Raw genomic sequence first — 24,115 nt, 5'->3', positions numbered from 1 at the left:
TCCCATGGCATCAGTCTGACCTCTGACCACTAAATTTATGAGGAGCAAACATCTCCATACAACATTAACAGAAACCAATGGACTTCCCCACTTTAAAAATAACAGTTCAGTGTTTTAAAACATATATTTTCAGTAAACCTAAATGCATGTTAGTAATGATCTGTAAGCTCTTATCGTAACAGACTTAAACAAATAAACAGTTTTTTTGTTTTAACAAATAAACAGTTAATTGTTAGTTGGACACTGGCGATAATCAATGCGGGGGAAAAAAATACTTTATATTTTATATATTGTGAGACATCTAGATATCCATATCATATATCATGTTTTTAAAAGGATGGTCAGAGTTACAAGTTAAAGAGTTCACCCAAAAATGAGAATTCCGGAATCATTTGCTCACTCTCATGTCATTCAAAACCTGAAACACAATCAATATTCTGAAGATTGTTGGTAACAACTGTTGTTGGGAACAATAGTTGTTACTTGTCTACTGTTTGGAACACTTTTCACTGTTAACTAGTTTCTTAATTAGCATTCATATTACTAGCATATTGGCTGTTTATTATTAATTAGAAAAAGCACATATTATTGCCTTATCTGCATGACCATATTCTAGATCCCTAAACCCTACCCAATACCTAAACATAACTACTACAACAACTAACGTACGATCAATAAGCAGCAAATTAGGAGCTGATTAAGGAAAAACTCTTAGTTAATAATGAATATGTTTTCCCAAATATAAAGTTTTACCCAATTTTTTGTCCGACAGAAGAAACAGTCATACAGGTTTAAAAACAACATGAGTGAGTAAATAATGACATTTTGAAATTTATTTTTATTTTTATTCACTATCCATTTAAACTCTATACTGTTGATTTCCAAGAAAATAACTTTACTATGTTTAAAGAAAAATCATGTTTACAATTATGCAGAAGTCAATGGGGCACTACATTGCACGGAAATAAATTTTGAAGCACATAGACTACAAGGCTTAAACATTATACGTGTTTACATGAGACTAGTGTAACAAAATTGTTTACCATCTTCTTCTATGCAGAGTTCCTCTCATGACCATATAAAGCCAGTAAACCCTGCAATTTTCAGATGATACGTGCAATAATACCAAAAAGGGACTTTTCACATAGAGACAAATCCACAGGAATTAGATTAGTAATGCAGAACCAAAATCTCAGTAGTCCCACTGCTAAAAAACAACTTGCATACCAAATAATGCATATTTTATACAGACAAATTAATATAAGTGCTCTGGCATAAATGCTTTAACCAACTATGAGCTGGACTTTTTTTGCTTTTAAACCCTCTGGAAGGTCTTGCTCCATCAACTTCCTTTGTAAGTGCCCTGCTGTAAACAAGATTCGTGTTTGTTTTAAAGGGGTCCCATTATGCTCTTTTACAAAGTCCTGATTTTGTTTTGGGGGTGTACTAGAACAGGCTTTCATACTAGGTTGTTCGAAAAACACATTATTTTTCACATATTTTACATTATTACAACACCTCTCTCCCCAGTCATGGCATGAATGGCTCGAATAGTTCCTGTATCAAATGAAAGCCCGCCTTCTGAAATACGAAATGTGCTGTGATTGGTTAGCTGGGCCAGTGTGTGCTGTGATTGGCAGCACTTGGGACCTGGTCGGGAAATGTCACGCACCTTACCATAGCCGCCTGCGAGCTTCAGTGTAAATATTGCGTCAAAATCAAATCAATTTGAGCGAGATTTAAACCCGGATGATTGTAATCACTCTAAGTTTGTCTGCCTTGGGAAAGCTAGCATGTCTCCGACATAGTGATAACACTCGTTGCTTTCTCTAGTGCAGCTCAACCAGGTCTCGTCCCATTCGACGATATTTGTGATATCACAAATCCCGGAAAATATGCGTTGTAGTCCAAACGAATCGTTCATTGTAGTTTTTGAAAAGTGGTTTCTGTTAAATAAAATATCTACTATTTTTTGCTTTGTAACTTTGCAGATCTTTTTTATGCTCAAACAGCAACATTACAGACTAACTAAAGTTGAAAAAGTGAAAAAGCATAATAGGACCCCTTTAACAAACTGAGGGACAAAATAATGTTCAGTGGTAATGGAGAGCATACAGCAGATGCTTAAGTTTAATTGAACCAAAAAAATTCCTTTAATATGTGCATCAGTGACGTCAGTGGGTTCAGGCATTTATGGAGGCATATGGTATGTTGTCTAACAGTATAGTGTATTTAGATAATAGAGCACGGCAGTGGTTATGTATTTTTGTAGACCAACCCAGAAGTTAACATCACCCTGGTTCCCTCGACAAAAACCCAAAAGGATTTTCTACTGGCTTAAGGATTATTGTAGAAAATAAGCTCTGTGACCAACAAAGGCTTATGGTTCCTACATGTTTTGTTCATCACGATAACCTTCACAAATAAACATAATTTTCATAAAAATCTGAAACCTAAATACAATCGCCAGAAGTAAAAAGCTTATAACCAAACTACACCATGGTCGCATGAAAATCTGACAACTCTTTTAGTAAAAAAATAAATAAAAAATTCCCTGAAAGTTTAAGAATAGTTTTTATTATGATTATAAATAAGGCTGTAAAGGTGGGCTAGTGAGTTGATGAGTTTACTTGTTCAGTGTGATGACATTTATCCCACATTTAGCCACTTGTTAGCAACTGCCTTTTTTAAAAAAGTTTTTAAAGTTAAAGCTTTAAGAAAAATCACAAGGGGGTATTACTGATGCATTCTGTGTCATAGAATAAAACATGAAAAGATTGTGTTAACCACAGATTTTATTTCAGGCAAAAACAAATTTATTAAATAAATAAAAAAAATAAAATACTAGCTCATTCCTGGGTTTTGGCCTACAAAAATACGTAATCTCTCCAGCATTCTATTTAAAAGATTCAGCAAAACGAAAGCAAGCTGGGCACCACTGCTGAAACCTGCTTAAGATGTTGGCTGGTTTCTAGCTGGCCTGATGTGGGCGTAAGCAGCTTAAACCAGGTAGCATAAAGTCTGGCTCATTTGTTGAGCCTGGAAACTACACACCACTGACCTCACACCCAGAATTTCCACTCACCTCTGATGGCTGCTCCAAATTATGAGGAGGATCGGGATCTGTCTTTATGTGATCTTCAGAGTCTCTGCGTATGTCTGCAGGTGGGCTGTCTGTGGGGTAAAGAGGTCCCGACATATTTGGAGAGTCTCTTGAGATCCAAGGCGACCCTCCTGGTCCACCAATGTCACCATGTCCCAGAGATGGCATGTGTCCTCGGGATATTCCTCCATCTCCACCCACAGCCTCCAGCTCAAGCGCCATCTCGGCTTCCAGCTCAGCCTCCTCCTTAGCCTCTTTGTTACTTTCCTCCAGGTGTTTCATGAGCACAGCGATCACCACATTGACCAGCACAAACTGAGCCGTCAGAACGAAGGACACAAAGTAAATGGGGGACACCACCGTGTTGTAGCAGATGCCTGTATCTTGGGAGCAGTCTCTGAGCGTGTCCTGCAATGTGGACACACAGAGTGTACAAATAAGAGGTGAATAGGTTGCTAACGACCGCAGTCAGAAAACGCACCAAGCATTTTAAAACAAACCGTGTGCATCATTGAAATTCAGCACCATGAGTTGACTGTGTCCCACCTTCATAATGCCATTCCAGTTGTCCCCGGTGGATACACGGAACAGCAGGAGGAAAGCCATGCCAAAATTCTTGAACGTTGCATAACGGCCGAGACCTTCACATGGGTGCAGCTCATCACATACTGGGACAGAAAGAAAAGGTCAGTGGTACATGATCTGGGAATGTGCAGAGCAACATATTTTCATAATGGCCAAACACATTATTTTACAGTGCTGTGACAAAGTAAGTGCTCCCCATGAAAAGTTGGATCGATTTTTTCAACATTTCAACACTTTGATCCCCGGGTTCCCCAAAGAACCTTTCAGTGATCCTGACTCATTCTTGGTTGGGAAGAAACAGAAAAAAGTTTGCCTTGCAGACAGTCAATCTCAGTTCAGCCAGCAGACTCCATATATTAAACTTGGACAACACTGTAAAGCTGGTTATGAATTATGAAGTCTCTATGTTTATCTCGAGTCGGCTGATTGGAAATGGAAATGACATCAACTCTGGTATTGTGCTGAGCTGCAATGAATCACGGCAGGCTGTATTCAGTAAACCATGCCAAATGTACTGCCACGTATTTTAGAGAAAATCTCTTGCAGGTACCATATTTACGGTTTGCCCTTACGGACAAGGATGGCAAATTTTCTAAAATATGTGAAAGTGATTTTACAGCAATTTAAAACAAATAAACTAATAAAGAGTAATAAATCAAGTCATTTAAAACATAATTATGTACCATCAGAGGATTAGAGGGTTGCAACATGAGTAGACTAATCAACGTCATAAAGGGAATAAATAAATGAATGAAATTAGTTTTATAGGACCCCTTGATGAATAGAGAGATGGAGCCTGTAACATATTGTATAAAACTGAGTGTTGCATTTAAGTCTGGCCTATATTAAAGTGCAGATTACCATATTAATGCATTTACTCTTTGTTGGGATACTTCGAAAATACTGGTGCATTACATTTTAATTTAACTTTAATGTGGGACAGTCAAAGTTATTTTGGCTTCTTAACTTTAGGTTTAGTTAAAGTTAACTTTATATTTAAATTTTTTAGTTTTTGGATTCCCAGCAATAGTGTCAGGAACCCCATAGGGAATGTTAGTAATTTACATTTCAGTGTGCATAAAACTTAGACAGGAAGATCCTGTGGAGTGCATAGGTATGTGTGTATATATGTGAGAGGAAGTGTTTGTGTCTGAGGGAATTAGACCATGAGGAAAAATGTTCCTTATTTATGTGTGTTTGTTATGCTTACTCAGGTCACCAAACAGCTCTACTCCCAGAGCAGCGAAGATGAAGAAGAGCAACATGAAGAGAAGACCCAGATTCCCCACCTGTAGAGAGAGCGAGAGAAAGCCAGGAGAGTTTGTCATGGAACGCAATGACAGGACAGACCTAGAAATACCACCTGTGAGGAGCCAATAAGAGAGAGTCATGAAGTGAGAAGATGACAGCTGTGTTCCACCTGATTAGAGCTTGCCAGGTTTGTAAACTTAAAACTCAAACTATGCTGAAGCCGTGGCTTACTGTTGCTAGCAGTTAGCACACATGCTCCAGACATTCCCTCTTTCTCTCAATCAATAAGAAGTGTCAGAAGCCCAAAAATAAAATCCTCATATCCTGATTACAAAATCTGAAAGTTATTTAGTACATTTTCATGTCACCATCATACAGTATGTCTTAATAAATTGGATAAATTATAATAATTCATTTTCGAAGATGGAAATCATATTTATTTTCTTTTATCACAATATATTTAACATAGGTTTGAATTTTAAATAATTTCACTACACTTATTTGAGTAAATGTTGTCATTTTTAGCACAATTTCAGGAGATTTTTTTTATTTATTTATTAAGAAACATTTTCAATTTATTGAATTTATTTATAGACAATGTATTAATAAATATGCCACTTTTCCCCCTTTTTCCCCCCAAAAATTGGGAATATTGATTTATATAATTTAACATAATTCTGTGATTTTTCTTTATAGAAGTTGGTTTGTCTGACTTGCAAAATATTAAATCCTGTTACATAAAATTATAGAAAGCAGTATTATCAAAATGTCTAAGGATGGCTAAAATGAAGAAATTAAAGTATATCAAATTAATTTCAAGTTGACCCCCTACAGCTACAGTAACCCTCAATACGCAACAATAAGACTAACTTTAGATCTTTATGTTCATCCTGTTAAATTATTGCCATTGTGTAAGATAAATAAATAAACAAATAATAATGCACTTTAATTTATTATTATTGTTATTATTACTGTTATAATAATAATTATTATTATTTTAGGTGCCTAAACCTTGCTGTGGTATACTGAAACACCGTAATATTCATGTACTGCTGCATAACAGGAAGAATCCACCTACACCCAGAAGAATCATGCAAAACAATCATGCAGAGTGGTCACAGACAACTGGATCAGGCATGATTTTGAGGAAAACGGAAAGGAATACAAAGAATCAGATTAGATGTGCTGACAAATCCGACTGCGCTGACATTCCTTTTTGTAAGTCTGGCTATTTTCCCACCCTAATCTCTCTTAAGTGGACTCTTCACTGGCTGGATTCAAGACACGGGGATCAATCTCACACTATCTGGCAGGATATCTCAGTCAGAACACCGTTACGGATCACCTCTCACAAATTGCGGAAGAGTAGATCAATAGCCCAGAACCACATAAAGCAACTTTAATACAAAAGTATAAAGTGTGAGAAAGTCACAGCGACACTGTGAAAGGGCGTTAGGAGACGATGCTAAGATCAGGTGATGGCTAAACATGATCTAACCCAATTAGTGACAATTAGTTAGAATTAAGTAAGAAGTAGAATTACATGTCTGATTATCTGAAGAGCGCTAAATGAGAGACTGGAATTAATAGTGTGTCCTGTGGTGCAGCATGTTTCCAAATGAAAAACCCTGCAGGCAGTGATGGAGCCTGATGCTATCAAAAGAATGTGCATGCTGGAGATTTTCTCATTTCTGCTATTCTCCAAGCAGCCCATCAGAGCCAATCTGCACTGTTGTGGCCTCTTCATGGCAGATTGACTATGTAAATGAGGCCTGTGGAGAGCAGAAGGGTCCCAGAAGAACGGGGAACAGGGCCCGGGAACTCTCTCGCCGTGTATGATACACTGGAGGAGTGGAGAGCAGAATGTTATGAATGAGACAGAAAAAAGTTTTGTGCAGTACCTGAGGCAGTGCCTGAATCACAGTGTCTAGCAGAGCTCGCATTCCCACTGCCATCTTGAGTAGCTTCAGCACTGAAAGGAGAGGAGAGCCCGCTTACTGTGCATATATGAAATGTACACAATCTGTTCAAGACAGTTTCAAATATAAAAATACAAAAACAGTACAATTTCAAATACACCTTCTTTTTTTACCAGTGCACTTACAAGTGTATTTATTTAAAAATTAAAACAACAACAAAAATCTATTTGTTCTAATCTATCTATCCATTTGAATCTATTTGAAGGGGTAAGAGGCAAAGGTTAAGTCTGCCAGTACAGTGTGAATTGGCTAGGCAGGGGTCTCCAACCTTTTTGTGAGTGAGGGCTCCCTGAAGGGATAAAATAGTCTCAAGGGCTACTTGTTTGATATACTCCAATATGCATGCATGCATGCATACATACATATTTTTTTCTCTCTCTCTAATATCTTAATAAAATACATTTTATTTTCCCCTAAATTCTGTGCTTTCCATTTGATTTCTTATGGATTCCGTGTTTTATGATTCAGTACAAATTTATCATAAAAAAATGGTGTCTAGTGAAATTAATTAATACAACTTTAACAATTTATTCAATCTTTTAAAATGTAAATCAAATAAAAAAATCAATTTACAACAAAACATTGCATTTTTATTTATTTTATCAGACATGATGCTGCACAACAGAACTGTATAAATTAATAATAACAAAAAATAACTTGGTTGTATGATATTCCTTAAAAATAATAATATTATTATTACTTTGAGAATTGCATTGTAGTATACAGTAGTAATATATTCAGTCATATAATTTCAAGTTAAACCAGACTTTTATTTTGACGGTTTGTCGTTAAGGTCTTTCAGTTTCAGTTTCAGCGTGTATTTGACGGTATTTTTCTCAAATGAAACTGCATAAAGCTGGTGAAGTGACTTTCAGAGCAGCTCTGAAGATGAAGTGCATGTGTTCATGTCCTCATATATTGAGACACAGACGCTGAAAACACCGTGAGTCACGTGTGTTTGAGTTTGTGTATCAGATGAAACTACTCCACACATTCACACAGACACACAGAACATGCAGGCTTATTAGCGACTGGTTGCTGTAACATTTATTTTTGTTGTGATTAATCCATATTGAGTAAAAATGTCCAGAGCTTATCATCATTATTAACATAAATTTGATCATAATCTCGATATGATATTTATCGCCCGACACTAATTTAGGCTATTTATAGAACGTGCTTGGCGGGTGACTCAGAGACTCCATGCGGGCTAACAGGTCCCCACGGGCACCATGTTGGTGACCACTGGGCAAGAGATTCACAGATATTAAAATTCTGATTGATACCGATAAGCGATTAATTGTTTTCAAGTAATGACTGATATAGGCAATATTAAAATCATATCACTTTTTAAAAAATTTTTAAAATAAAATACTAAAAATAAACAAATGAATAAATAAATAAAACCTGTCATTTAAATGCTACAAGAGAATAAGTAGCCTAGGTATCACAACATTATTATGTACATTATGTAAAATGAAAATAAATTTTAAGATCTGCTAAACATTTAATTTAACAGTGTTATTTAACAATTCGTTTTTTAAAAGATGAACTTTAAGTGAGACAGAAAAAGAAATCCAATACAAAAATAGGTAAAGTAAAATATATACAGTACCAAAAGTTCAAAAGTTTAGGGTCAGTAAGATTTTTTGAAAAAGACTCTTATGCTCACCAAGGCTGCATTTATTTTATATTACTATTTGATAATTTTGTAAAATATCACAATTTAAGACAAACTATTTTCATATTTTTAAATAGTGAATAGACAGCAAAAAATACACACACAGTGGATGCACTGTTTCTTTAAAAGTGGCCAGTGGAAACTAATTCTCAAATAATTTTTACAGTGGTCAGATCACAGAGCATGTTATTATTGGGGTCATGCACTACACACACAGAGCTTTAATGATGTTGATGACAAGGCCATTCAGCCATGGAAGAGACAACGCTGTGGAGGTTTGGTTAATTGCAATCATGGCCTTAAGTGGATGATGCCTGTGACTTTCATTATGGGAATGTCTGAATGAGTCCAGGAAGAAATAGGCTGCGTATACATACAGACACTCATACTCACGTATCCACACACACACACACACACATACACACACACACAACCTGATGAGAACACAGACATCTGAGCAGGTGTGTTTGCTTGGCCATCTCTGTTGAGGGAATAATCAATAAAGACTCACTCAGCAGCTCTTTCATTAGAGGAAGAATAATCGTTCCAAGTAGACAAGCACCCCAGCTTCCCACACTGTGTGTGTTGTGAGCGTATAAGCTTGTGATTGTGTGTGTAAGAAATAAGTAGAGTGGTTGTGTGAACTGAATTTCTCATTACAGCCATCTGGACTCTTTCTACACAGACTACGGCTTCTGCTGAGCAGTCTGTGAAACAACAGAGATCCCGAGGGTGACATACACAACCGGGTCTGATCTACTGAAGCTAACAGGCAGAGCGCTGATAAGTGTAAACTTTTGCAGGGAAGAAAAATGGACCATGGCGGTACGGAAGATAAGAGGGCAGATAATACAAACCACGAGCGATCCGCAGCACCCTCATGATGCGTATGATGGTGGGGTTGATGGGAAGGGAAGCATTGACCTCAATTTCTTCCAGTGTTATGCCCATAATAGACAACAGAACAATGGCAAGATCCAACTGGTTCCACCTGTGTAAAACAATTGTTACATTAGTTATAAATAGTAATTAAAATTTAGTTATTAATAGTAAATAAGAGAGCAATGCTGCCTTCAAATCATGTCAGAATGACTGTATTTATAAGATGTGCTCACATGAATGTCGTATTTACCTACTTGGGATAAAAAATATTTTTATTAAAGTTTACTTCTTTTTTTTATGTTGATGTTACAACATGTTTCAATCGTCTTCATCTATTCTGGATTAAATTGAATTGCATTAAATTATTAAATGATTTGTTTTAATTAAAAAAAAAATTTTATGTTGGTGTTACAATTTACCGCAATTCAATCGTATTTATCTACTCTAAATTAAAATTATTAAATTAAATTATTTGTTTGAATAAAACATAGTTTTGTTGACATTACAATTTATTTAGTATACATTTTATATACCGTTGATGAGCGATTGTCAGAAAATCTTACACATTTAACTGTATATAAAGCAAAATTACATTATCCAAAATTCTACATTGTTAACTACACATTTTAAGTGCATCCTTTATTTGTTATTCCAACTTGCTTTGCCAATAAGAGAGACATTTCATGTTTCTTTTTTTGTCAAAAAGAGAGAATGAAATATGAAATTGCCCAATGTGCTAATTTTCAAAATCACTTAAATTTCACAATATGACTTCCTCAATCTTACAACTTCAAAGGACTTAAAGGTAGCACAGTATCTTTAAATACACCAGGCAAAGTGTGCAACACAATTTCATAAATGAAAAGCAATTAAAATTTGAAGCTTCATTTTGTGTGAATAACCCTTATTTGATCCTGGATGTTACTTCTCCTTTCCAGCAAGCTTCTCAGCATGTTCACTGTCTAAATATGGCTTCAAACTTTGTGGCAAACTTTAAATAACTCCCTCTCAGGGTCAAATATAACACTGTCATGGGTGAGGTAGAGCCTACAGCCTGTTTTAGGACACCTCCATTTTCTGGGGCCTGCAGCCATAAGAGGTGTTTCATTAGATATGTGGGGAAATTTAAGTCAAATGATTAACACAAAGCATTTCTTCATTTTCCCCCACAAGTTTAGCTCGCTAATGGGCCCAGTGATCAAAGTGTACTTCCATCCTCCATTCCTGCAGACTTGGAGTGTGTTGCATGAAAGAGCCGATCATTTCCAATGTTGTAAATCAATAAAACTCTTAAACCTTCACCTCTTGAACAGCATGTTCTGAAATGTCTGACAGTAGTTTCAACTCACTCCTTTGGTGAGAGATTTTGTTTTAAAATCATATCAATTATGTTGTGTCAAAGTTCTCATTAGTATGCAAATAGCTGCTTTACATTTCCCTACACATGGATTAGGGATCAGGGAATACATTGACATGATACGCTTTTTATGAAACTATTGAAAGAAAAAGCTGATTACATGAGAACGTCTAATGGCTTATCAACTTCAGTAAAGTGCCTAATACTCATATTGACTGATTATTCAAAACTAATTAAAAGAGTAATGGATCATTCAAACTCTATATAGAGAACGTGTGTGTTAAATTTTGCCAACACATATGCTATGCATATTAAGATGGTAGAATAAAGCATTTACCACTTCTTTGTTACTAATTTAAGAGGAATAAACGCCATTTAGGATGCTTTCTCATTGTTTAAGCTCCAGGCAGTGTGATTTTGGATATTTCAAGAGGGGTTTCTTTTACCAAAACCACAAGTGATATAAATTTGGTTCTTGTTTTTCACCACAGACGCCAGTGCATTCAGCCCTCAATGTGCTTCTGACAGTCTGAGGCAAACCAAGGAATCTCAAAGCTGTGATATAATTTTTAAAGGATGTGGCTTTAGGTATACTAACAAACCCTATCACAAAAAAAGAAAAAAAGGAAAAAAAATGATTCACTTATAGGGGCATTGGAGTACATCCATGGGAATGGCTTCACTGTAAATATAATTTGGTTTTGAGAACTTTTGTGAGAGTCACATCTACTACCTGTCCTTGAAGAAGCGTCGAAATCCAAAGGCAACAAGCTTGAAGACGGACTCTAGGACAAATATGATTGTGAAAATGTAGTTACAGATCTTCAGAGCTTCGTCCAGAACCTGTTAAAACACAGTGGTTGCAAAGAGAATTTAATAGTGAAAGTACAGAATTAACAAAGCTTAAAACAAGCATGTATCTGCTCTTTCAGAAAAATAAATGAATGAATACACAAACTGTAGGCCGAATGATGGCCAAATAAGTCATTCCATTATCAATAAGTGGAAAAGATGGTTAGATTAGCCCAAAGGAAACACCAATCATTAGCTGGCATCTTCAGGGTCTGACAGTCAGTGGACATTTCCAGGGGTCTGGCCTTTCCCCCGTCCACCACACAGTAATTAAAGCCAGACTAAGTGTGACGACGCACCAGAAAATCTATTGATTCTGTTCACGGAATGAGTGTGTAAGTGGTCAGAGCCTAACAATCCCCTTTGCTCCACTTCCTCCAAGATTCTACAGACCACCAGGGCTCTAATTAAAACAGACTGCCATTTATAACCACAGGTGAGGTCACAGACCTCCATTAACGATGGGTGAAAACCCTGTTAAGCATCACAACAGAGCTGACTAATAGGAATAGTAAGCACCTCTTTTGATTTGATATATAAAGAGATAAATAAATACATAAATTATTCTAATATAATAAAAAAACAAGCCAAACAAATATAAAAAATTGTAGGCTAGCCTTTGAAAGAATCACAATACTGTTAATGGTAATTTATAGTGTCTTTTTTTTTTACAGTCAAAACTGACCTGTGTCAGAAAGTAATAAAAAATGCAGTTCAGAAGAATATATTTCACCACCCAAATGATTTAGAGAAATCCAAAATTTCAGCCAATAAACTACAATGTGGTTTATTTTGATGAGGCATTACTCGCATAAGGCTTCTTTAGAGACAGGCAATGGTACAAAATGTCCTGGAGCAGCACAATGAAAGTGCAACTAAGAATAATAGTATAAAGATTAAAATGATATACGCACTGCTATGATATAACCGAAATGCAGAACATCAACAAGAGTACATAAACATTAGCTGCCTTATCAGCAAATATTTTGCAGAGCCATAAAATGAGATAGCGGTGAGATTAACTTTGTTTGCAGTTACATAACAAGCAAGTGCATTTCCTTAATGGAATATCAACAAGCGCATACACTCTTCACTGCTGGCGTTCCAAAAAGTTCTACCTTAGGTTGTTTGTAGTGCTCCATGGACATGGTGATGACATTGAGCCCGATGACAATCGTGATGAACAGGTCCAGATAGTGGCTGGTGCACATCTTGTGGATGAGAAGCCGTGTAGGTGAGTAATCGGAGTAATAGGGTTTACTCTGGGCTTCTGAAGAACCATGGGAACAGGGAGGAATCATGAAATAACTGTACTGAAAGAAACATCGTTTTGTACACACTCATGCCCACACTGGGAAAAGAGGGGAAGAGGGAAAGAACTATCGGGAAAGAGAAGAAGCTAAGAGATAGATCATACTGTATGTGAATAAGTTCACCCAGAAATGAAAATTTACTAACTCATCCTCATGTTGTTCGAAATCTGACATTATTTCTTCTGTGGCGCACAAAAGAGGAAATTCGAAAGGCTATACTGGCCTCTCTTTTCCATGAAAAGTTTTCAGTCTTTAAAAATGGTGCAAATGCACCATAAACTTATCTGAAAATGGTCCATATGACTTGTGTCACATTTAAAGTTTTGTGAAGCCTTATGATTGGCTTTGTGTGAGGAATAGAGTCAATCAGTGTTAATCACTGCGACTGAATTGAGTCAGTGAGTTACACTTAATCAGTTAAAATTTGTGAAAGAATTATTCGTTTTATGAACTGGATCATTCGTTGTTTTGACACAAATAACGATTGATTTACAAATCTTAACTTTTCAGGGAGAAATAACAAATTCAGCCTGACTGCAACTGAATCATCAAGTCAGTGAGTTGTACTTGAAAACTGGATCAGTCCAATTTGTGAAAGAATCATTTAAATTAGTTTTATGATCTGGATCATTCATTAATTTGACCCAAAAGATTGAAAAAAAAGCAACTTTTCAGCAAGTAGCTAAATAAATTCAGCCAGATTAACACTAAATCAGTGTTAATCATTGCGACTGAATCATCGAGTCAGTGAGTTGAACTTGAAAACTAGATAGGTCTAATTTTTGAAAGAATCATTTAGATGAGTTTTACAAACTTTGGTTTGACTCAAACGAATTACTCATTTGCAAATCTAAACTTTTCATTGAGTAACAACATAAATGCATTCTCACACATAGATATTGTATGACTTTATATGACTTGTAATATAGTGCTTAAGTTGTATGGACCACTTTTATGATACTTTGGTAAAACAGCCCTCAAAATGTCTCTGTTTGAATAGCGAAGAAGAAAGTCATATGGGTTTTGAACTAAATGCTGAGTAAATGAGAATTTTCATTTTCGTGTGAAATTTTTCTGTTGGCCGGATATTCCAAATATCAGATCAAAGGCAGAGGAGCCCATATTGAGGGGCCAAGATGCCTGAGATCTTTTCACTCACGGACACCTCAACAAAACAAATTGTCTTATTGTTATGCACTTTCTAATGAGATTCCCTGAGACATAAAAGAAACTCCACTCCATTCCATTTGGACAGACTTGTGCATATGCTAGTTTTCTGATCCATTTCTATTTTTTGTGATTTTTCTCTGATGTTCGCTGAGGATGGAGAGGACAGGAGGGATGGAAGAGCAGCGGGGGGCCGGGAAGCTTATCATCCCAACACACAGGCAGGGCTGTGAGCAGCAGCTGTGTTCCCTGTGGTCCTGTCAGCCCATTAGGCAGGCTTTTTCTGGCACCAGCCACTGGACCGAAGGAACAGGTGCTGCATTCAACCTTTTTTTTTATATATATATAATGGTGCCACATCAGCAGTAATTGTTTAATCACATGGCTGCTCCCCACTGGATAGTGAATTTGAGTATGACTCATCTAGAACATGTCCAAATTATTTGCTCGTTAAAAGGGATGTGAGTAATATTTTGGATGTTAATCTCAGTTTAACATGCAGAGATATCTATAAGCAAGCCGTTGTCTGTGTTTGCGTGTTCCATACGGACTTTGGGTCTCTGTATAAGTGATGAGGACTAGAGACCAGTGTTATTTTAGTGCTCTTTATATACTATTATGATATTAAAATTTGTAATTAGATTTTATTTTTGAATTGTTAAGTTTTCATTTTAATTTAAGTTTAAGATTTAGTCATTTTTGTGCTTCAGTCAATTTTATTATTATTATTTATATTTCTGTTTAGCTTTCATTTATATTTAAGTTTTAGAAATTTTAGTACTTCAAATTTAACTTTCAAAATTTGTATTTGTATTTTTAATTTATTTATTTCATTTGAGCTTTATTTAAATGAATGTTAACTATTTTAACTAATAACGATAGTGGGAGTGACTTCCTGCAGGTTACAGCAAGTGACCAGCTTTATCAGTGAGTCACTGATTCAATCAATCAATTGATTTGTTCAAAAACACTGATTCGGTCAAGAATGAAACAAGTGACTTTCTGAATTTTAAGCAGCATAGTATACTACTCTACTTCTCCTTCCATCTAAAAATTATTCAAAATATTATGAGTAGTAGGCTAGTAAGTATTTTGAAATCATCAAATGTTTCAGTGATTCTATATAGAGTCAGTCATTGAATCACTGACTCAACCGATTCATTTGAAAACACTGAATTAAATACCACTGCTTAATTCTGCTCAGAGACACGCAATGGTTGTGCTTTTTTGTCTCAAATGTAAGTTACAAAATATTAAATTCTTGTTTATTTAATATATAAAAGCCATTTTATACTTTTATTTTATACTACATTTATACACTAAGAACTCCTTTGCTTGTGTGAAATTTCTTAAATATAGATATGACTTATATGGGGTCACTCTGGTGATGATCGAGATGCCAGCAACACCAGTTCTGCGGTAAATTACCAAAGGAATCTTCTAACCCATCTGGCTTTAATTCCGCTAATAGGAGCCATGCTCCTGGTGTTTTTAAATGTGCTGACTCAACATTACCTTTGTCTCATAATGTACAATTTATGAATCTTAAACCTCCAGACTTGGCTAAACTTTGCCATTTTGGTTGTTATTTATTTACCTTATTTATTGTTATTTTTTTATTACTCCTATTATCTAACAAAATCTGCGATGAGGTCAATGTTCTGCTCTTTAACCCATGTGTTATAAATTAATTTATTTGGGCTGCAGACAACAATATCCGGGGGGGGCAGCAACCAAAACCATTCACTGGGACCGAAAGTTGCTGTGTTGACTGCCCCAGTTTCAGAAGTGCTCAATTACGGGGGACAATTGGGATGGGAACAGGTGTATGTTCACAACCTGGTTTTACAGTAGACAGGTCGGCTCCCATAGGATATCCCCACTCACCTACTTCCCTCCTACCCTCTGTAGTGAGAGCTCTCCCTTTGTGCACTTTCATTCAAAAAAGCTTGTCTTGTAAGATCTTACACTGGTGGGGCAAAACTGAATTTTGTTTGGCTTACACTGCTGATTCCAATCCTGCTAAGCACAATAATAATACTAATAAATCAGTGACAGAGGGAAAGCAGTCTCCATAAACGGATGTTTATCTAATGAGTACTGCACTGAGTTTAATGAAAGAGTTTCATATCAGATGGCCTTATGTGCCCCAACTACAAAAATAGTTGGGAGAAAGTGAAGGTCTTGGCATCCTATTTATGGAAAATGGATTGAACTTTTGTTTCCTATTGGCAGCGGTGCCACTCTGATGTCACGCCAATGGGTCCAGCTAACGTCCACATCAGCCAAATCAGCTTAAACAGAATTTAAAGTGAGGGAAAATGGATCAAAACTATTTTTAACCAATGTGAGAAGAATGAAATACTGGTGGAGAATGTGGGTCTTGGACCTCTCCATCTCTGTCTCTATTTTCGTGGCACAAGCTAATGATACCATGACTATGATTTAATGAGACATTCTTTGCTTAGATGGCAATTTTAGCCCATTCCCAATTCCATCTATGAATACATTTGAGGACAACGGCCAGATTATTGGGTGAAGCAATTGAAGGTTTTGGGCTGAATGATACCACATTTGAATATAGCCACAAAACGGCGGTCGGCCACCAGTCTTGGACACGCTAACTGTTAAAACTCAATGCAATACCCATCAGCCCCGAAAAGGAGGGTACGGCAACAAATCTCTTGGCCTTTTCATCCCACTGAGACTTCATGCTGGTCTTGATGCTTTCGACTTGATTCTGGCTTTGCCGCAGCTCACGTGCACTTGGGAGGAAAAAGCTCTTAAGAGTGATTTTAAAATTAGGAACTCTGGACCCCATCAAATTATTTAAATGGAAAGTGCATGAAAAGCCTTAAAAAAACTTGCAAAAAGTACTAAAAATAGATCTATCATTAAAAAAATATGCTAAAATTGTATTGGGCTAATATATATATATATATATATATATATATATATATATATATATAGTTTATTTATTTATTATAATGAAACCCTTTTATCTTTGGGTGAATATCTAACCCATCTACTAGGAGGTCCAAAGTCCTTTCGGGAAACATTTTAACAATGCATAATAGAGAAGAGAAAAGATGTGGAAGGTGTCAATCCATGAAATTAACCATATAGCAGCTAGCACCTCAGAAGCTAAGTCAGTTGGGAAATACAGACAAACTCTGGTCCATTATCTACATAATTTGTGCTACAAACACCATAAAATATTGCAAAATGGTTCATAATTTTGAGGGCCTACAGGTGGACATCACTGATGTTCTAAAGGTTGACGTAGCCTTATAAAGCGATACTTACAACTAGACCGCTGAGCAATGTGTTCGGGAAAGATCTGTCCATTATGCAGACTTCACGAGTCATGTGGGGTTAAAGTCATGAGCACTGGTGAATTGTGGGCAGTGGGAGGACTAGACTGTTATTTAAAGGAAGAGCCAGAGAAAAATTCTAAAGCCAGCATGGCAAAATGTCAGACAAAAATAGAAAGGGGAAAAAGCAGAGATGATAAAAACAGCCATCTGAAAGGGAAGGCAGCAAATTGCAGCTTCATTTGTTTTATGGTGAATGGTTTTTAATTGAGGCTGGTTTTACCCTCCTGAAGTGCATGGTCAATGAGTTGCTCCTAAAGTAATGAGTCGATGTCTGCTGGACATACTGCTGATGCACCCCAATGCAAAAATTAGCTTGGCAGAGACCCTGCACTTGTTCACTTTTTATTTCGCTCAATATGCCAGCATACACCGAGTCAAAAACAACAGGAAATGACAGACTAAATGCCTGCTTAAAACAGGCAAAAGAGTGAAAAATAACAAGGAAGAGGAGAAATTGGAGGCAAACAGCAATTATTATAAGAGAAAGAAATCTTCAATAATGGGAGGCCATGGTAAAGAAAACACACATACACTAACACTGACAAACATATACTGTAGGATAGTCAATTAGGGTGAGAAACACATTGACACACACATAATATCATGCTGGCAGACGTGGCACACAAACCACACTTTCTTTCTGAGTCTGACTTGAGCAAGATGGGCTGTTTGAGATGGAGGCTGGATGGCAGAGGCTGGTGGATGGGCAACGGTGATGATGTGCAGAGAGCCGCAAAAGTAATGTCATTTATATTACTCAACATGAGAGGTTAGTTAAAGTGCCTGGCAAATCTGACAATCAAAACCTGTTCTAGAATAATGCATGTATAACATCCGAGGTCAGATGTTTGGTATGTGACAGTCAACCCCTGTTTATAAGAGCAAAGGGAAAAATTATCCAATCCTTTTACATTGTAGAACCTCCAAATCTAGAGAATAGAGAGAATAACTACTTTTAACTTTTATTACTTTCAGCTCATGCTTTTCAGAGCAATCTTGGAACTTGTTGCAACACTTCATGTTACTGTCTATTTAGGATGAATGTTTGTTTATGATGTTACCAATGTTGAGGAGAAACTAACTGAAAGTAGTGACATAAAACAGTGTAGCTTCCACTAAAGTGCAACATTTTGTGACAAACACCGTTTTTATGTCACAGTGTATTGCACACACCGCTTTACTGCCAAGCATAATACACAAATGAACTTTTCTATAATGTTTATCTCTTACATGTAGCGCAGCAAAGTCCGATTCATTTAAATGTAAGAGTTTGTAATGTAAAAGAACCGGATTAAAAATAAAGTTTGTAAATATACATGTTGATTTAATGTTGTATTTTTATAACAACTATTTATAATGGAATTATATTTATTATGAAAACTGCTCTACAAATAATTTAAATTAATTAAAAATTAATTAAAAAATATTTAATTTAAAATTATTGACTTTAGTAAAGTGAAAACATATAAGTTTATTATTTAATTTTGAAAATTATGTTGTTGTTTTTTCACAATATTTTTCTCATACCATATAAAGGGTCTTTGTATGTGATAAAAAATATTGGCAAGTAGGGGTGTGCCATATCATACCGTCCACGATAATACCGGTATACATTTTTACATGATAAAAAAAAGTATCATATCGCGATATCAATGATATAACATCGCGATGAAGTATGGCAGATATACGTTCCCTAGCGCGCACAACAACAACACCACAAACCCAATAGGTGTGTTCGACTTGAAGCAGCGCTGCGCAGACTGATCGGTGTATGACATTAAAGTATTGCGAGAGTGGTTCTAGAGCATATTCGAGCGCACATTCTTACCTTCAAAAATAAGCAAGGCGCATATCTTTAGCGAAGCGGTGCAGAGAGCCGCTTCTGAAACGTGCCACGGCTCCGCTGGTGTAAACACAAGCATTTACTAGAGTGGCCACTTCGGAGCCGTAACGCGCCGCAGACACATGCAGTGCCTACGTCCACACGAAGCCAGATCTTTTCCTATCCAATATTTTTTTCCCCTCGTCTCAAGAAATATCTGTGTACACACGAAACCGATACAAAACGATGTAGTATACATGACAGACCAGTATGTGGCGCTGTAATTCTGCCACAGAGATACACTAAAAACGGAGATGATGACTATGCGCATAAACATTGCGTGCGGTATACAAACGAACATGGAACAATACATTTATTAATCTGTTAGTTAATAAAAAGACAATCGTTCAGTGTTTGCTTGTTTTTGTTGCTGTTACGTGACGTAGCGGTGTCTGACTAGGGGCGAGACGTGGGCTGATGACATCATCGTTTCAGAAAATATACGTATTCGCTGTCCACACGAAAAAGCAAGGGCGTTGTTTTCAGATTTATCCACTCTGGGACCCGGCTTTAAAAAAATAGCGGTTTCACTCTCCCAAAACACTGGATCCGTCTGGACAAATGCCTATACGATACAAAACGTATGCATATACAGCTAAACGTGTCTCCGTGTGGACGGGGCCTAAATAAGTGGTAAGTCACTCTCGCGGTATTTTAACATCATACACCGATCGGTCTGCTTCAAGTTGAACACACAGCTGCTTCTGCCACCTTATGACAATAGATTTACACTTCAAATTAGGTAGTCTGTCATCGATAACGGTAGCTCATTGGAAAAGGATGGAAAATGCCCTTCATTTTGTTTGCACTAATAAATGCTGCTGCCTGTCAGCTGCAATCACCAATAAAAAGTTGTTCCATGTTTTGTTTTTTTGTCTATATCATCATAAATATTGTTATCGGAAATATACTTGAAATATCGTGATATAATTTTGAGGCTATATCGCCCACCCCTATTGGCAAGCTACAGTTTAAATGTAGCTTCCCCAACACTAGTTGTTGCTCTACATTTGTAAGTTGTTTTTGATAAAATCATCTGCTAAATGTATATATCTGGCAATGTATTCAGGTGCGTTCACATAAGCAAATTCGGCAAAATATCGGCCACAAAAGTCAATAGCATGCTAAATTATGAAGCACAGCTCACACAGAAGGCACTTTCAAACCAAGCAGCTTTCTGTTGGTCAAAGCTCATTTGTTCATTTTGTCATTGTGTGAACCACTTGAACCCATTGCGAAATCTGTGTGGGGACACCTTTCGTCTGATCGCATGGATTCCAATTGAAATGACTGGGTTTCACCCACGAAAATTAGCAGAAAACGATAAACGTGTCTGCACCTTTACTGTTTCTGCTAAAACGAACAAAATCTTCTAGACCAATCACAAACACCCTATAATCACAAACACAGATCACTTCTACTGCTCAAGTGGTGCTACTTCAGCAGAATCTCTTTACCTCTTCCCCTGCTATTTTCTTTCTATAGCTCACATGGCTTGTTTAACCACCCAGACAGCGCTTCATCCCTCTCTCGGCTGGTATTTGTCAAGCCTCCACTCCCACAACATGACAAACAAGCCAGCTGTATCAGTACACAACTCTGAGAGGCTACAAAAAAAAATCATGTCGCACCAAGAGGTTACAACAACTCTCTCGCAGAAGAGACTTTTAACTCTGTATTCTATCTATTCGGTTAATAAACCTACTCCCTTACTGAATGAACCATGAAGACCCATAAAGAGATTAGGTGCACTTCCTGCCAAACAGCATGAGTCTGCTGAAATGTAGGACACTGTGTGCAATTTAAATCAGAATCAAACTCTAAGTTGGATGTTTCTTGTACCCTTACATGAGGTAGCAGAATATTTAAGTTAATGAGTTTTTATTTATATATGGTACATTTTAAGATGGTAACATGGGCTTTATAAAACCCACCCATGCATTCCCTAATCACAAACTGCATAACATGTGTTATATCCAACTGTGACTGTTTCTATTAGAAAGTCAAATGAGCTTATACACTAACTATTCTAGAGGTAAAGGATCATATCTTGACATATATCGGAGCAAAATGAAGTCTTTTTAGCTGAAAATGTTATGCCACCTGTTCAATTTGGGGGGCTGTTGCTTGCCCAAGTTACATAAAGAAGACTTTGAGTAATTTTCACTTGCAGTAGGAAGAAAGGAAATGGTGTTTGGAGCTGCCAGGTTACATAAGTGACCGTGCTGCCTTCTGCTGCCAAGAGTGGAGGTTACACGACACTTAGTAATATGATTTTCTCCCTCTGTCACTCGCCATCTCATCGCTCCCCCAGTAACAGTCGAGAGATTGCTAGAGATTTAAAGAAAGATCTCTACGTAGAAGCATAAAGACAAATGAAATAAATGCTGACATCATGTTCTTCATTAAGGCGTATTTGCTATCAGGGGCTGGATTTTCAATGTAACTGTAGCCCCTGTGCATGAATATGCCTGCAAAACCGCAGAATCAGGATATCCATCATTCATGAAGTTCTACACATCCCAGTTCATTAATTACCCATTTTACCAATTTGATTGCGCTTTCAGCTATGAATAAGAATGTAGTAATTTTTTTCTCTGTTTAATAAATGTTTTCATATTTAAATCCATTTAGCAGATTTTCCAACAAATCAGGAGAGAAAAGGTCAAATGGAAAAATGTCAGGGTCATTCTTGGAAAAAAAAAACATAAAAGGGATTGTTCTATAAACTAAAAATACTGTCATATGGTATGCAACTTTTGATATGTATAGCAGATTTATTACTCATTTAGTTTTGAGTTAAGCAGCAAAAATATATAATACAAATATTTATAAATAATACAAAGCAGTTATTTCTTATTTCAAGTAATTATTATACTTAATAATGCTAGGGTGTTTTTCCTTGCCACTCTTGCCTTTGGCTTGCTCACTGGGGGGGTTGTCTAGCAGTGTTTTTCTTTTCCTTTTATCTTATTTATTTTTCCATTTTCTGTAAAGCTGCTTTGGAACCATATGTATTGTACAAAGCGCACCGCAAATAAACTGAATTAAATATTTAAAAATAAAGAGTAAGCAGAATTCATTCTTCAGCATTTAGTGTTTTTTCCCATCACATTGAAAAAGGTAATTTATCTTTAAATTAAAATTTTTTACTTTATAATTATTGTCTTTCCATGTAACATTATTTAATGTTCATGTAAAAGTTTTTTTTTTTTTTTAAATGGCAATGCAATGTAATCAATATCTGATCAATGTTGTGTGTTTTGAAATTAACCGATATACAACTATACGCTATATCACAATAATAAACATGCATTATATTGTTATCATGGGCACTTCAAAATACCATGAATAATTATTTATTATTCCGATTTTTAGAATGCATTTTAAGAATACTTTTCCCATCATCCAGTTAAAACGTACAATACCACTGTATGCTGCGCCAAAGAGGCAAGCACACACTCTGATGTAAACAAGCACATTCACACTCTGACAGCAGATGGTGCTGAAGAGACAGCAGACATTAGCCCTCTCTTGCACCTTCAATACCACGACTGAGGTGCCCTTGAGCAAGGCACTGAACCCGCAACTGCACACCCGCAGCATTGGCTGCCCACTGCGCCGTGTGTGTGTTCACTGCTGTGTGTGTGCACTTTGGATGGGATAAATGCAGAGCACTAATTCCGAGTATGGGTTACCATACTTGGCCACATGTCACGTCACTTTCATTAAGACCCTAAAGAATCATATCAACTTGTGAAAAATGGGCATCCGATGACCCCTTTAGTAGGCCTATTGTTCTATTGTTTTCTACAGGCCTATTCTTCTGCACTTTAATCTGTATGGAAAAATAGTTTATTTTGAATATTTAAATACAATAAAGCAATTCACAGAAATGCATAGAATTCTTAAACAGAGTTCTTAAATACATATTATAACATAACACTTTTTAGCAACTTATTTCAATATCGTGATAATATACCATGACAAAAGCTTAAGCAATTGTCGCAACATGAATATTTGATCTCCTCATTGATGGATCTATTGAAACTTAATCATTCATGAAAATTTGTCACTGATTTACATCCTTAAATATCAAAAGTTAAGTATTTCTTTACGATTAATAATAATGTCAAGGTGTTAACAAATACCATCAGCTTTTTTATGAGAAAAATTAACTGAATTCAAAAGGATCCATCTGTAGATTCCGTCTGTGCTTATCAATGAGTTAACGTCCTGATTTTGAATGAATTATTAAAAATGCAAACCTGCCTTGATAGTAGCAGGATAAGAATTACTACTATGCTGCAGCCTAAAAGGACTTACGGTAATTCAGATATGTTACCTAATCAAGGACACCTCCAAACGATATGCCTTGTTAATACAGTGTGTCCGGGCGAATTGCTGGCAGGACACATTTCTGATGAGGCACCTCAGAGAACGGCTAATAAATGTCGACTGGGGAGGACACAGGTAGAGGAGAGGCAGATGGTTTCAGCCCTACTGCAGAGTGATATGATTAACCAGCCCTTTGATCCCACACGCGAGCATACAGCAGCGATGGAGGGGAACAGAAGCTAATCGAGACAGACAGACTGGCAGGGGGCAACACCCCCACCTCTCCTAAACAGAAACCCAAAACAGAATGATAAAATATGCTGAGGCACAGAGTAACTGGATGGTCGA

General features: G+C 36.6%; 1 protein-coding gene across 1 annotated transcript in view; it reads right to left on the bottom strand.

Annotated features, from left to right (window-relative positions):
- The window catches only part of LOC107564847 (voltage-dependent T-type calcium channel subunit alpha-1G-like), a 61,503-nt gene that overhangs the window by 11,891 nt on the left and 25,497 nt on the right, over positions 1-24,115 (bottom strand). Inside the window, exons 7-13 of the mRNA XM_016250019.1 lie at positions 12,809-12,960; positions 11,572-11,681; positions 9,457-9,590; positions 6,841-6,911; positions 4,899-4,977; positions 3,650-3,771; positions 3,086-3,511 (exon numbers count right to left, since the gene is read on the bottom strand). Of these exons, the coding sequence (XP_016105505.1) occupies positions 3,086-3,511; positions 3,650-3,771; positions 4,899-4,977; positions 6,841-6,911; positions 9,457-9,590; positions 11,572-11,681; positions 12,809-12,960 (1,094 nt within the window). The remainder of the gene's footprint in view (positions 1-3,085; positions 3,512-3,649; positions 3,772-4,898; positions 4,978-6,840; positions 6,912-9,456; positions 9,591-11,571; positions 11,682-12,808; positions 12,961-24,115) is intronic.

The sequence above is a fragment of the Sinocyclocheilus grahami genome, unplaced genomic scaffold (assembly GCF_001515645.1).
Source record: "Sinocyclocheilus grahami isolate Dianchi unplaced genomic scaffold, SAMN03320097.WGS_v1.1 scaffold966.1, whole genome shotgun sequence".
In the NCBI taxonomy this organism is placed as follows: domain Eukaryota; kingdom Metazoa; phylum Chordata; class Actinopteri; order Cypriniformes; family Cyprinidae; genus Sinocyclocheilus; species Sinocyclocheilus grahami.
The sequence above is the reverse complement of the archived record's forward strand: the minus strand, read 5'-3'. Positions and strand labels throughout refer to the sequence as shown.